At 38.4% G+C, this 15,284-nt stretch overlaps 1 protein-coding gene across 2 annotated transcripts; it reads left to right on the forward strand.

The window, feature by feature from the left end:
* Positions 1–8,683: 8,683 nt before the first annotated feature.
* Positions 8,684–15,284, forward strand: PRSS58 (serine protease 58). 2 transcript variants are annotated; one of them, XM_033193154.1, is made up of 6 exons: positions 8,684–8,791; positions 9,694–9,766; positions 11,767–11,905; positions 12,137–12,393; positions 14,808–14,947; positions 15,049–15,284. In XM_033193154.1, exons 2-6 carry the CDS (start codon positions 9,727–9,729, stop codon positions 15,196–15,198), a joined length of 726 nt encoding a protein of 241 aa, XP_033049045.1. In that variant the 5' UTR covers positions 8,684–8,791; positions 9,694–9,726; the 3' UTR covers positions 15,199–15,284. The 2 variants fall into 2 exon arrangements, with proteins under 2 accessions (XP_033049045.1, XP_033049044.1); XM_033193153.1 differs by lacking the exon at positions 8,684–8,791 and adding an exon at positions 9,347–9,569.

Here is a 15,284-nt window from a genome sequence, read left to right on the forward strand (position 1 = left end):
AGCATCCCACAGTCACTGACCAAGGCATCTAAAAACAGAGACAGAGTTAAAGGGATTCTGAGTGGCCCCCCAAACTTAGGGGTTTGAGTGACACAGGAGAGACCAAAGAGCATCAGGGAGAAAAGGATCAATGTGACATAGGGATCTTATGTTAAAAAAAGAAAAGATGGGCAGAGGAGGCCAGTGAAGATGGGAACAGAGAACCACACCATAGGAGAAAACCCCTGTGGGAGGCATAATGAGGTTTGAGGTTTCTTCCCTTGAGGGGCACAGTGAATCTAGGACACCTATAAAGATCTCAGAGGTGAGTTGGTTTTTGGACCCTGAACCTGGATGCCTGAATGTGTTTTCTCTTCTCCTAAAGCAAAAAAACAAAACAAAATAAAACCTACATGTGATGACTCATGTCTATACTCCCAGCACTTTTGGAGGCTGAGGTGGGAGGATTGTTTGAGACCAGGAGTTTAAGACCAGCCCTGACAACATAGAGAGACCTTTGTCTCTACATAAAACAGTAATAAAAAAAACTCCTAACTCATGGGAGGCTGACAGGGGAAGAGGTCATGACTGCCATGAGTCATTATTGTGCCACTGAATTCCAGCCTGGGTGACAGAGCAAGACCCTGTCTCTCAAACAACAACAACAACCAAAACCAGAGAGCTTAGGTGCATCTAAGACCAATAGCTTGTTCTGGCCCATTCACAGAAATTTTCTTTTTTCTTAAATCTAGATACTAAGGCCATTTCATTCCCTGTATGAGTTTTTTTCTGTAATCTCTACCCTCAGTTTGCCAGTCTTCTCTCACATTTTCCCCAGTTTCCTGTCTCTGACTCACTGCCCAAAGCACCCTTAATGAATCATGTCTGTATTTGTGCCAGAGGTTTTTTTTTTGTTAATTTCAACTTTTATTTTAGATGTCGGGGGACAAGTGTAGGTATGTTACATGGGTATATTGTGTTATGCTGAGGTTTGGGGTATGGATCCCATCACCCAGGGAGTAAGCATAGTACCTGGTAGGTAGTTTTTCAACCCATGCCCCTCTCCCTCCCTCTCACTTCTAGTAATCTGCAGTGTCTATTGTTCTTGTGTTTATGTCCATGTGTGCTCAATGTTTAGCTCCCACTTATAAGTGAGAACATGAAATATTTAGTTTTCTGTTCCTGTGTTAATTCGCTTAGGATTATAGAGCTCAACTAATCACTTCTTGTAACTCTCGAATTACATTTTTAGCACTTATTGGCAATCCTATCTTCTCCGAGTAAATTGTTTGTATAATTCTCCGCAGTAGCAATTTCAAACCCTCTCCTCTCTCCTCAAACTTTCAATGCTCCCTTTTAGCAGATGACCTCTAGTGTGTGAGTAGGGAAAAGTCAAAACCAGCAGAACATACCTCCCTGAAATTGCCGTCACCAAAACTGCAAACATACCTGCTTTCCCCCACCCTTTTTCTTTTTCATTCTTCCTGCTATATTGGAAGCAAGACTTCATTATTTACAGCCTCCATCTCTACCTGTGAAATGGACCCCATCTTCTCTGACTTCCTCATGGACTTGCTTTATTGATTATCTCCAATTTTCCCTATCTATCACCTTCTTCCTGTTATTGTTTAAGGAAAATAAAGCCTCGCTCGTCTAAAGTACAGAACCCAAGGACATGTTTCTTTGACCTACTCTCTGGTTGCCTCCTCTATCCCCTTTGCAGGCAGTTCTTACTTGACAAATCCTGCAAAGTCTGTTTCATAGGATTCTCCTATCTGTGTCTCCTTGCCTGTCTCTCTCTCCATTCTCTTTTTTACATTCCATGTTCTCCTTGGAGCTCTGGTTCATCCACCTGGAGATTTCTTCCCCAACTCTTCATTTGGCTAACTTGTACTCATCCTTCAAGTCTCAAATTTCACTTCCCAAAGGAGGTCTTCTTCTGACTTTATATTAGGGTCCTGTGACATGCTTCTCTACCTCCCTTTTCTTTTGACATTCATGATGATTATTCTTATTACATCTGTCTCCCCTTCATTAAGCATTGTGATGTATGAGAGCAAGCTTCTCATCTCCCTTGCCATGGAATCATCAGTATCGAATACAATGCCAGCATCCAGTATGCATTTGTATTAGTTTTCTATTGCTGTGTAAAAACATTACAAATTTAATGGCTTAATAAAAATACACATTTAGGAGGAGTTCAAGAAAAAATGGTGGACAGGAGCAGGACTAGTTTGCACCTCCCACTGGGAGGGACACAACAGAATGTGGATGCCCACATCACGAACTTTTTCTCCAAGAACTACTGCAGGAACATAACAGGAAAGCCAAGAGAATCCACAGACTCTTTGAAGGAGGTGGATTGCCACTGCAGGCTCTGTGGGATAGCCGAGGAACTCTGAAGACAAAGGATATAATCTCTTGGGAGCTCTATGGCCTGAGAAACCTGAATACTTATCCAAAGGTGACCCTAGGGAAAGCTTGTATTGTTCTTATGCAATCATAGCGAATGTGCACCTAAAAGCACCACCTCCTGGCTGGAGGACAACCAACACAAAACCAGTGCACTTAACAAAAATGCAACCAAGGACCTTCACAGAGTCCACTTCACTCCCTGCTACCTCCACTGGAGCAGGTGCTGGTATCCACAGCTGAGAGACCTGAATACAGATCACATCACAGAACTCTTTGTACCAGCCTGGAGCCTGGAAGCTCCTCTGAGTGGCTAGATCCAGAAGAAAAACAACAATCAGTGCAGTTCAGGACTCAGAAAGCCCCATCCCTAGAGGAAAGGGGAGAGCACTGCATCAAGGGAGTACCCCCATGGGACAAAAGAATCTGAACAGTAGCCCCTGAGTCCCAGATATTATCAGTGACATAGTCTACCCAAATGAGAAGGAAACAGGAAACAAACCTGGTAATATGACAAAACAAGGTTCTTAATGCCCCCAAAAGACCATAGTAGATCACCAGCAATGGGTCCAAACCAAGAAAAAAATCTCTGAGTTGCCAGGAAAAGAATTCAGAAGGTTGATTATTAAGCCAATCAAGGAGGCACCAGAGAAAGGTGAAGTCCAACTTAAAGAAAGCAAAATGTTATACGGGATATGATTGGAAAAATCTCCAGATAGCATGAATCAAAAACAATCACAACTTCTGGAAATGAAGGACACACTTAGAGAAACGCAAAATGCATTGGAAACTCTCAGCAATAGAATCAAATGCATAGAAAAAAGAACTTCAGAGCTTGAAGAAAAGGCTTTCAAATTAATCCAATCCAACAAAGACAAAGAAAAAAGAATTTAAAAAAAATGAACAAAGCCTCCAAAAAGTTTGGGATTATGTTAAATAACCAAACCTAAGAATAATTGGTGTTCCCAAGGAGGAATAGAAATCTAAAAGTTTGGAAACATATTTGAAGGAATAATTGAGGAAGACTTTCCTGGCCTTGATAGAGATCTAGACATTCAAAAATAAGAAGCTCAAAGAACATGTGGGAAATTCATTACAAAAAGATTATTGCCTAGGCACATGCTCATCAGGTTATCTAAAGTCAAAACAAAGGAAATAATCTTAAGAGTCATGAGGCAAAAGCATCCGGTAACCTATAAAAGAAAATTTATCAGATTAACAGCAGTTTTCTCAGCAGAAATCCTACACGCTGGAAAGGATTGGGGTCCTATCTTTAGCCTCATAAACAAAACAATTATCAGGTAAAAATTTTGTGTCCAGTGAAACTAAGCTTCATAAATGAAGGAAAGATACAGTCTTTCTCAGACAAACAAATGCTAAGAGAATTTGCCACTACCAAGCCAGCACTACAAGAAAACTGCTAAAAGGCGCTCTAAATCTTGAAACAAATCCTTGAAATACACAAAAATAGAAACTCCTTAAAGCATAAATATCACAGGACCCTTAAAACAATAATACGATTTAAAAAAAAAAAGGTATTCAGACAATAAATAGCATGACGAATAGAATAGTACCTCACACCTCAATAGCAGCATTGAATGTAAATGGCCTAAATGCTCCACTTAAAAGACACAGAAAGGCAGAATGGATAAGAACTCACCAAATTATCTGCTGTCTTCAAGAGACTCGCCAAACACATAAGAACTCACATAAACTTAAGGTAAAGGGGTGGAAAAAGATATTCCATGCAAATGGACACCAAAAGTGAGTAGGAGTAGCTATTCTTATGTCAAACAAAACAAACTTTAAAGCAACAGCAGTTAAAAAAGACAGAGTGACATTATGTAACTTTTTTAAAGGACTAGTCAAACAGGAAAATATCACAATTCTAAATATATACACAGCTAACACCTGAGCTTCCAAATTTATAAAACAATTACCACTAGACCTGAGAAATGAGATAGAAAGCAACACAATAACAGTGGGGGGACTTTAATACTCCACTGACAGCACTAGACAGATCATCAAGACAGAAAGTCAACGACAACAAAAAAATGAACTTAAATTATACCCAAGAACAAATGGACTTAACAGATATTTACAGAACATTCTACCCAACAACTGCAGAATATATATTCTTTTCATCAGTATATGGAACTTTCTCTAAGATAGACTATATAATAGGTCACAAAACGAATCTCAACAAATTCAAGGAAATCGAAATTATATCAAGTACTCTCTCAGACCACAGTGGAATAAAATTGGAAATCAACTCCAAAAGGAACTCCCCAAATCATGCAAATACAAGGAAATTAAATAACCTGCTCCTGAACAATCACTGGATCAACAATGAAATCAAGATGAAATTTTAAAAATTCTTTTTTTTTTTTTTTGAGACAGAGTCTTGCTCTGCCACCCAGGCTGAAGTGCAGTGGCTGGATCTCAGCTCACTGCAAGCTCCGCCTCCCGGGTTTATGCCATTCTCCTGCCTCAGCCTCCCAAGTAGCTGGGACTACAGGCACCTGCCTCATCGCCCGGCTAGTTTTTTGTATTTTTTAGTAGAGATGGGGTTTCACCGTATTAGCCAGGATGGTCTCTATCTCCTGACCTCGTGATCCGCCTGTCTTGGCCTCCCAAAGTGCTGGGACTACAGGCTTGAGCCACCGCGCCCGGCCTAAACATTCTTTGAACCGAACAATAATAGTGACACAACCTATCAAAACCTCAGATATACGCAAAAGAGGTGCTAAGAGGAAAGTTCATAGAATTAAATGCCTACATCAAAAAGTGTGAAATTGCACAATAGACAATCTAAGGTTACACCTCAAGGAACTAGAGAAACAAGAATAAACCTAACCCAAACCCAGAAGAAGAAAAGAAATAACCAAGATTAGAGCAAAAGTAAATGAGATGGAAATAACAACAAAAGAAAATACAAAACATAAATGAAAAAAAAACCTGGTTCTTTGAAAAGGTAAATAGAATTGATAGATCATTAGTGAGATTAACCAAGAAAAGAAAAGGGAAGATACAGATAAGCTCAACTAGAAATGAAATGGGAGACATTACAACTGATACCACAGAAATACAAAAGATCATTCAAGGCTACTATGAACACCTTCACATGCATAAACTAGAAAATCTAGAGGAGATGGATACATTCCTGGAAATATACACCCCTCCTAGATTAAACCAAGAAGAAATAGAAACTCTGAACAGACCAATAACAAGCAGTAAGATTGAAATATTAATTAAAAAGTTGCCAACAAAAAAAGTCCAGGATCAGATAGAAGATAGATTCACAGCTGAATTCTATCAGACATTCAAAGAAGAATTGGTACCAATCCTACTGACATTATTCCAAAAGATATTGATGTTATTCCAAAAAGGGAGTCCTCTCTAAATCATTCTACGAAGGCAGTTTCACCCTAATATCAAAACCAGGAAAGGACATAACAAAAAAGAAAACTACAGGCCAATATCCCTGATGAATATGGATGCAAAAATCCTCAACAAAATACTAGCTAACAGAATCCAACAGCATATTAAAAAGATAATCCACCATGATCGAGTGGGTTTCATACTAAGGATGCAGGGATCGTTTAACATCTGCAAGTCAACCAATGTGATATGCCATATAAAAAGAATTAAAACAAAAATAACATGATTATCTCAGTAGATGCAGAAAAAGCATTTGACAAAATCCAACATCTCCTTATGATTAACACCCTTAGCAAAATTGGCAAAATGTGGTATAGAAGGGACATACCCTAAGGTAATAAAAGCCGTCTATAACAAACCCACAGCCAACATTATACTGAATGGGGAAAAGTTGAAAGCATTCCTCCTAAGAACTGGCATAAGACAGGGATGCCCACTTTCATCACTTCTATTCAACATAGTACTGAAAATTCTAGCCAGAGCAATCAGACAAGAGAAAGAAATAAATGGCATCCAAATTAGTAATAAGAAAGTCAAACTCTCATTGTTTGCTGATGACATGATCGTATACCTAGAAAACCCTAAAGACTCATCTAAAAAGCTCCTAGAACTGCTATATGAATTCAGCAAAGTTTCAGGACACAAAACTAATGCACACAAATAAGTAGCACTGCTATGCAGAACAGCAACCAAGCTGAGAATCAAATCAAGAGCTCAATCCCTTTTATGATAGCCACAAAAAAAAAAAAAAAAAAAGAATATAGTAACCAAGGAGGTGAAATACCTCGACAGAGAAAACTACAAAACACTGCTGAAAGAAATCATAGAAGACATAAACAAATGAAAACACATTCCGTGCCCATGGATGAGTAGAATAAATATTGTGAAAATGATCATACTGCTAAAAGCAATCTACAAATTCAATTTCCACCAAAATACCACCATCATTCTTCACAGAACTAGAAAAAATAATCCTAAAATTCATGTGGAACCAAAAAAAGAGCCCACATAGCCAAAGCAAGACTAAACAAAAAACAAATCTGGAGGTATCACGTTACCTGACTTCAAACTACACTATAAGATCATAGTCACCAAAACAGAATGTTCCTGGCATAAAAATAGGCATATAGCCCAATGGAACAGAATAGAGAACCCAGAAATAAAGCCATATACTTATAATCAACTGATCTTCAACAAAGTAAACAAAAATATAAAGTGGGGAAAGGACAGCCAATTCAACAAATGGCACTGGGATAATTGGTAAGTCACATGTAGAAGAATGAAACTGGTCTCATCTCTCACTCTACACAAAAATCAACTCAAGATAGACCAAAGACTTAAATCTGAGACCTGAAAACGTACAATTTCTAGAAGATAATATAGGAAAACCCTTCTAGACATTGGTTTAGACAAAGACTTTATGATCAAGAACCCAAAAGCAAATGCAACAAAAACAAAGATAAATAGATGGTACTTAATTAAACTAAAAAGTTTCTGCACAGCAAAAGAAATAATCTGCAGAGTAAACAGACAACTCTGAGAAAGTCTTTGCAATCTATATATCTGACAAAGGACTAATATTCAGAATCTACAAGGTACTCAAACAAATCAGCAAGAAAAAAACAATCCCATCAAAAAGTGGGCTAAGGACATGAATAGATAATTCTTTAAAAAATACATACAAATGACCAAAAAACATATGAAAAAAATGCTCAACATCGCTAGTGATCAGGGAAATGCAAATCAAAACCACAGTGTGATACGACCTTACTCCTGCAAGAATGGCCATAATCAAAAAATCAAAAAATAATAGATGCTGAAATGGATGTGGTGAAAAGGGAACACTTTTACTCTGTTGGTGGGATTGTAAACTAGTACAACCAGTGGAAAACAGTGTGGAGATTCCTTAAAGAACTGAAAGTAGATCTGCCATTTGATCCAGCAATCCCACTGCTCTGCTGGGTATCTATCCAGAGGAAAATAAGTCATTATAGGAAAAAGGTTCTTGCACACACATATGTCTTCATAGCTTTGCCTTCCCTAGAATGTCATATAAATGAAATTATATGGTATATAATCTTTTCAGACTAGCTCTTTTCACTTAGCAATATGTATATAAGTTTACTCGTTGTCTTTTCATGACTTGAGAGTTAAGTTTTATAAATCATAAAATCTCTGAATAACATTTCATTATATGGATGAATCACATTTTGCTTTATCCATTTGTCTATTGAAGGACATGTTGGTTGCTTCCAAGATTTGGCAACTTTGAACAAAGATACTACAAATATTTATGTATAGGATTTTTTGTGAAGACAAGTTTTCAAATCTTTTGGTGTATCAAGAAGTGTAATTGCTGTATCATATAGTAAGGTTATATTGAGCTTAATAAGAAACTTCCAAGCTATTTTCTAAAGTGATTGTACCATTTGGCACTCTCATCAGCAATAAATTCTCACCAGCATCAGTTCCTGATACTTCATATCCTCACTAGCATCTGTTTTTTTTCACTCTTTGGATTTAAGCCCTTCCACAGGGTATGTAGTGGTATCCCATTGTTGTTGTAATTCCCTAATGACATATTAAGTTAAGAATTTTTTCATATGCCATTTACCATCTGTTTATATTCTCTGGTGTTATCTTCCCCATCACTGCAAAATATATCTGTTTGAAGCCCTAAACCTTAATGCAACTGTATTGAAGATAGGGCCTAAAAGGAACTAATTAAGGCTAAATTAGGTTAGAAGGGTGGGACCCTGATCCAATAGGATTTGTGTCCTTATAAAAAGAGTCACCAGAGAGCTTTCTTTCCCTCTTTCTCTCTGTGTGCACAGAGGAAAGGCCATGTGAGGACACGGTAAGAAGGTGATCATCCACAAGCCAGGGAGAGAGGCCTCACTAGAAACTGAATTTGACAGCACCTTGATCATGGACTTCTGACCTCCAGAGCTATAAGAAAGTAAGTTATCTGTCGTGTAAGACCCCTAGACTGTGGTTTTTTTTTATGGTAGTCCAAGCAGACTAAAACATTTGGTAAGGATCTTTGGCCCACTTTTAGGTTGTGTTGTTTTCTTAATGTTGAATTTTAATATTTGCTTATACATGAATTATTTAGCAGATATGTGTATTGCAAATATTTATATCTAGTCTGTGGCATATCTCACTTTTTAGCCCTGAATACTTTGTTTCATAACCATCAGCTTAAGTATCTTTCCCACTAGTCTGTAAGCCCTTGGAAGGTAAGGAAGAAGTCCTTAAACTGAGGCAACCCCAACAGCAAGCACAGATCCTAGCACAAGTTAGATTCATAAGATAAATAATTTGCAGGTTGGTTCACAGAATAAATGGATAAACAGTGACATGAAGGAAAAGTTAATGTATTTTGAAGAGGAGTTTAATGTCAGGCAGAGGAAGCAATGTCAGCTCCACAGGGCTACGTTATGTCCACTGGAGAAAAATACCGTCTCATAGTGGGGGATAGCATCACACAGACAGGAGGGGCAGCAGCCCACACACAGTTTAGAGGGGCACCTGCCTGCCAAGGCTGGCAAAAAGGAGACCAGACAGGAGGTGGCTATAGAGACATCATGAACTTCAACTTATCTTAGCTTTAATACTTTCTTCCCTGAAGACGGAGTGCAGAACTCTGAATTCCAGAATCATTTCAACCGTATTGGGGACCAATCACTTGATTCTATTCTTATCTCTCTGACGTACTACACTACGCCCTCCTCTGAGTAATGGACACCATTTCTAAAACTGAATCTTGCTACTAAAATAATTCAGATGATATATTTTTCCAATTCAGGAACTTGCTTTATTTTATTTAGTCGTTTTCTCTTTCTCTTCCATGTTTTCCAGAGACTGCAGCTAAACTGGGCTTTCAACATCAACATGAAGTTCATCGTCCTTTGGGCTCTCTTGAATCTGACTGGTGAGTGTGTGCATATTTGTCTCTTTACTCACCAAAGAGAAATCCTGGGAAAAGCATGAAAGATGGGTAATGGCGAGAGGTGTCATTCCAGAACTCAAGTGTAGAATGGTTCTCTGTCCCTCCCCACTGCCCCGTTCCCATCAAGTATCCTCCTGTGATAGTGCCTGCCTGCCTGCCGCAGGAGGATTGCTTGTGTACTTTTGGGGGAGGTGTGGACATTGTCACTCAAATACCAGACCCACTCCTAAGAGCTGACTCTGGACCTGCCTGCAACAGAATTGATGTTCTGCACCACAGAGGGCACAGCAGAACATTGAAAAGTCAGATATCTCCTGGCACAGTTCCTGTTACTCAGGCATAAACCCAGGTTTATTCATAAATCTTCTCTTTCTCTCGTACCCCACATTTGATATCTTTGAAAAATGTTATTGGCTTTATCTTCTAAACGTATCCTAAATCCAATCACATCTCGCTGTCTCCGCTGCTCACAATGATCCAAGCCACCACCTCTTGCCTGGATTAGCAACTTATTCTCCTAACAGATCCCTCTACCTCTATACTTCTGCACTCTACAGGTTCTCCATGAGGAGACTGTCATCACTTCTTTGCACAAATCCTTGAGTGGTTCCATTTGTACTCAGAAAACAAGGCCGAGTTCTTACAATGGTCTACAAAACCCTCCATTCACCTTTGAGCCCCTTTCCTGCTCTGCTCCCCTTCATTCACTCTGGGTCAGCAGCCATGGCCTCTGTGACATAACTGACATAAGCCTCAGGACCCATGTTGCAGCTGTTTCCTCTGCCTGGAGTCCCTTCACCCAGATATTTGACTATGCAACTTCCCCCATCTTCGTGTTATTGTTCAACATTGCCCATGAAGTTCTACTCTGATGACTGGTTTAATACTACCTGAGGCTGGATGTGGTGGCTCACGCCTATAATCCCAGCATTTTGGGAAGCTGAGATGGGAGGATCACTTGAGCCCAAGAGTTTGAGACCAGCCTGGGCAACATAGCAAGACTCCATCTCTATAAAAAAAAATTCAAAAATTTAAAAATTAGCCAGATGTAGTGGCACACATCTGTAGTCCAAGCTACTCAGGAGGATTGCTTGAGCCCAGGAAGTTGAGACTGCAGTGAGCCTGATCTTGCCACTGCATTCCAATCTGGGCAGCAGAGTGAGATCCTGTAGATCCAATCTGGGCAGCAGAGTGAGATCCAAGCAAACAATAAACAAATACTGCCTTATACCCTTCCTTCTCCCCCAACACACAATTGGTAATACCTTTCTCTCTTTTCCTGTCCTGCTTTTATTTCCATAGCACTAATCAACATTTAACATCATATATAGTTTACTTGCGTGTTTTTCCAGAGCACTAATCACCATTTAATATCCTACATAGTTTATTTGTGTGTTGTGTTTATTATTACTGAATATATTCATTAATCATAGTAAATGAGAGCAGGAATATCTACTTTGTTCACTATTTAGCCCAAGCTCCTAAAACAGAGCTTGACATATATTAGGTGCTCAATGTATATTTGTTAAAACAATAACTTATCTTTCCCCTCCTTAGACTCTTAGCATTTGGTCTGTTCTTGTCATGATACTTATATAATTCTGTCTTGAGTTGTTGTTGGAAAAAGAGATAAGACTTATTAAAGCATTCTAAAATTGCTAAAAATAGTAAAAAAAAATAATAATAAATGCATTGACTTAGCATACAACCCACTAAATTGTGGAAGGTATTTAGGAAAGTTTAACATTTAATTTGAAAGACTTTATTGACAACGAAAAAGCCAAACACTTTTTGTTTTTCAAAAGAAATATGTTTCTACCATTTATCATTTTCTTCATGTTTTAGAACAAAGTAAGTCATTTTACAGATTTAGTTTACAGAAAAGGGTAGGGGAACTTGGAGCCTATTAAATGACTTTCCTGAAGTTCTTCTAGTGATGACTGAGAAATCTTGGAATTTCTTTTCTATGCTTCTCTTTCCAGTTGCTTTGGCCTTTAATCCAGATTACACAGTCAGTTCCACTCCTCCCTACTTGGTCTACTTGAAATCTGACTACTTGCCCTGCGCTGGAGTCCTGATCCACCCACTTTGGGTGATCACAGCTGCACACTGCAATTTACCGTGAGTGATAAGCCTTCAAAGGCACTCCATTCTTTGGGTTCTCAGGTTGGGCACAGACTCTCACCCCTGTCTGAGACCATCTCCCAATTAAATGGGATTAGAAAGGCCTTTGGGAGACATAGGAGGGTACAGAAGAAGGTCTGTAGGGAGGAATAATATAACAATACAGGCTCATAAAGATGGAGAAGCCATCTCTGTTAAGTCCACTCATAAATGTCTATATTGTTCCAGAAAGCTTCGGGTGATACTGGGGGTTACAATCCCAGCAGACTCCAGTGAAAACCATCTGCAAGTGATTGGCTATGAGAAGATGATTCATCACCCACGCTTCTCAATCACATCTATTGATCATGACATCATGCTCATCAAGCTGAAAACAGAGGCTGAACTCAATGACTATGTGAAACTAGCCAACCTGCCCTACCAAACTGTCTCTGAGAATACCATGTGCTCTGTCTCCACCTGGAGCTACAACGTGTGTGATATCTGTGAGTTCAAGACAATGTTCTCTCAGAATTAGACATGCTTCTACACCTTTGCAACTCTTGGCTTCTTCAATTCTGCCTAGTGAAGCTTTCTTCTAACCTCTTTATTCATCCTCTTTCTCCCCTTTCCTTTTCTCTGTACCTCACTGAAGGAGTGCTTCAAGGTTTTTGGTTTTTTTACTCACTCACTGTATCTTTCTATCATTTTTTCTTTCATATATGATAGAAGTGGTTTTAGTGGAAAGAAAACATTTGTATTCTAATCCTAATTTTCCATGTGACAGCAGATCATTTTACCTTGGAGCCTCAATTTCCTTAACTCTAAAATAAAGCAGACTACTACGTTGTGTATTTTCAAACCATTTCAGGCAATAAAGCAACTTGAAATAAATATCAATGTATTAAATGTAAAATAAATGCATCATATTTTACTAAATGAGATAGAACTTCCTTATGAAAGATTGTAATAAAGATACACAGTTAAAATTTTAAGAAGAACTTCTGAAATAAACATTTTTAACTGGTAACATTCTAAGCATTCACTCATTTCTTCAGAAAACTGACAAAGGGTTCCCATTATTTTTATCAATAGAAGTCTTCTATACATAAAATGAAACTCCTGAACTAGATATTTTATCTACGCTTTCTTCTATGCCTCATATTTCATATTCCATACAAAACTCCCACAACTCAAGGCAGCTTTCTGTTTTCTAAGTTGCATCCCCATCTGCCCATTACCCCATCTCCAAATTTTTATGCAAACCCTAATTAACTGCCTATAGTTGTTAATTATGAGAGTTGAGAGTAGTGGTGAAGGGGAGTTGATTACCTATTAGCAAAATAGAACAATGATATAATCCCTCATGAATAATTATTAATGCAACTTTACTCATAAGTTTGAGTATGTATAATACACATCATACACTAGATACTACAGTATGAAAAGGAGATTTATTTGAAACAAACCTGTCAGGTTACATTCATCTATCCATCACTACTTTCTTTTTATAGAAGCCAATGGGCAGATATACACTTATTCTATCATTGTTGCCATGATTCAAGCCTTTTAAATCTACTCCTTAGTAAATACCTTCAGATTTGGAGCACATTTTCTTGAATATATTAAGAAGTAGAAATTATTTGTCCTCTGAGAGTCAATTTGATTTTTGGAAAGAGCCAAATGTCCTTCTGGTGAGCAGTATGTTTGATGCATCTGGGTTATGGCACGTGGGTCAAAAGGAGATATAACTTCAAAAAAAAATGCATCTTATTTTTATCTGGCTCATGAAGTAGTTAAGTAAGAATTTCCTACGGAAGTATTCCCAAAAGAAATGTTTAGCCATGAAATCATTGCTTGGAAAATAAAGTGAAGGATCTCAAACATTTTCTTTTCAAGAACTAATACATTATTTTCAAATAAAAACATTAAACATACTCCTCCATTATTTAAAAAAAAATCTTAAAATTCAGCACTTCTTCCCAAAGAAACATCCGTGGAAAGAACATGTGCCACATGTGTTCATACCACTTTGTTGTTTTTCTCATTTTGTTTCAGATTGGACAAATTTTGTTATAAGTGTGCACAGTTCACAGTATTTGTGGACCATTGACACAAAGAAAAGAACTTTAATTAGGAACCAGGAAACCCAGTTTTAAATCCCAGCTTTACCACATACTAGCTTTATATGTTTAAGAAAACTGTTTTTTCAGTGACTTTTTTGTGCAGATACTTGGTTTTGTTATGACCTGACAAATGAGAAAGTAGGCCAGGTATCTGTAAATTCCTCCAAACTCTAAAAATTACATGTCAAAGGAAACTCTTTGAATGTTTAAATTTCGAGAAAAGTTTTTTTTTTTTTTGAGATGGAGTCTCACTCTTGTCACCCAGGCTGGAGTGCAATGGCAGGGTCTCAGCTCACAGCAACCTCCACCTCTCAAATTCCAGTGATTCTCCTGCCTCCCAAGTAGCTGGGATTACAGGCCCTCAGCACCACACCCAGCTAATTTTTCTACTTTTAGTAGAGAAAGCGTTTTACCATGTTGGCCAAGCTGGTCTTTTACTCCTGACCTCAGGTGATCTGCCTGTCTCGGCCTCCCAAAGTGCTGGGATTACAGGCGTGAGCCACTGTGCCCAAAAAAGTTTAAAACAAAGTGTTTCATTTCATTGCAGGAGTGTCTCATATTTACATACAACTTCCAAGAATTTGATCGCTTTTATAAGGTCAGACATTTGCATCATAAGAAATTGTTAATCTGATCATCTCCTGTACCTTCGTTGCCCTAACTGCCACAGTTCTGATTTCTCTGAATGTTTGATCTCTTTTAATTTCTGATGGTAGGAGAAGAAAAGTTTTTTAAAAGAAGGTTTAATACCTAAGAGAACTCTTAAGGAAGTTTGACTTCTGTCTTTTCTTTAGACAAGGAGCCTGATTCACTGCAAACTGTGAACATCTCTGTAATCTCCAAGCCTCAGTGCCGTGATGCCTATCAAACCTACAACATCAAGGAAAATATGCTGTGTGTGGGCATCGTGCCAGGAAGGAGGCAGCCCTGCAAGGTAAAATACTCTCCATGCTTTAATTTTCCCATTTTCTTCCTTCTGTCTTGCCAGAAAGATAACCTGCTTTTCTGTTGCTGTTATCATTGTTTTCCTGGCAGGAAGTTTCTGCTGCCCCGGCAATCTGCAACGGGATACTTCAAGGAATCCTGTCTTTTGCGGATGGATGTGTTTTGAGAGCCGATGTTGGCATCTATGCCAAAATTTTTTACTATATACCCTGGATTGAAAATGTAATCCAAAATAACTGAGCTCCTGCGGCAGTTGTGGACCATGTGACATGGCTTGTCCCCATCGTTCAGCTTTAGAATTGAATATAAATTAATTCCTTACATTG

Source organism: Trachypithecus francoisi, unplaced genomic scaffold, assembly GCF_009764315.1.
Source record: "Trachypithecus francoisi isolate TF-2019V2 unplaced genomic scaffold, Tfra_2.0 Lachesis_group4, whole genome shotgun sequence".
Taxonomy (NCBI): Eukaryota; Metazoa; Chordata; class Mammalia; order Primates; family Cercopithecidae; genus Trachypithecus; species Trachypithecus francoisi.

Bases quoted from the DNA above. Each gene is read 5' to 3' on its own strand.
- PRSS58 (XM_033193154.1), top strand. From the start codon at position 9,727: ATGAAGTTCATCGTCCTTTGGGCTCTCTTGAATCTGACTG. The intron at 11,906-12,136 runs GTGAGTGATAAG...ATATTGTTCCAG, and splicing joins GCTGCACACTGCAATTTACC to AAAGCTTCGGGTGATACTGG. The intron at 14,948-15,048 runs GTAAAATACTCT...TTTTCCTGGCAG, and splicing joins GAAGGAGGCAGCCCTGCAAG to GAAGTTTCTGCTGCCCCGGC.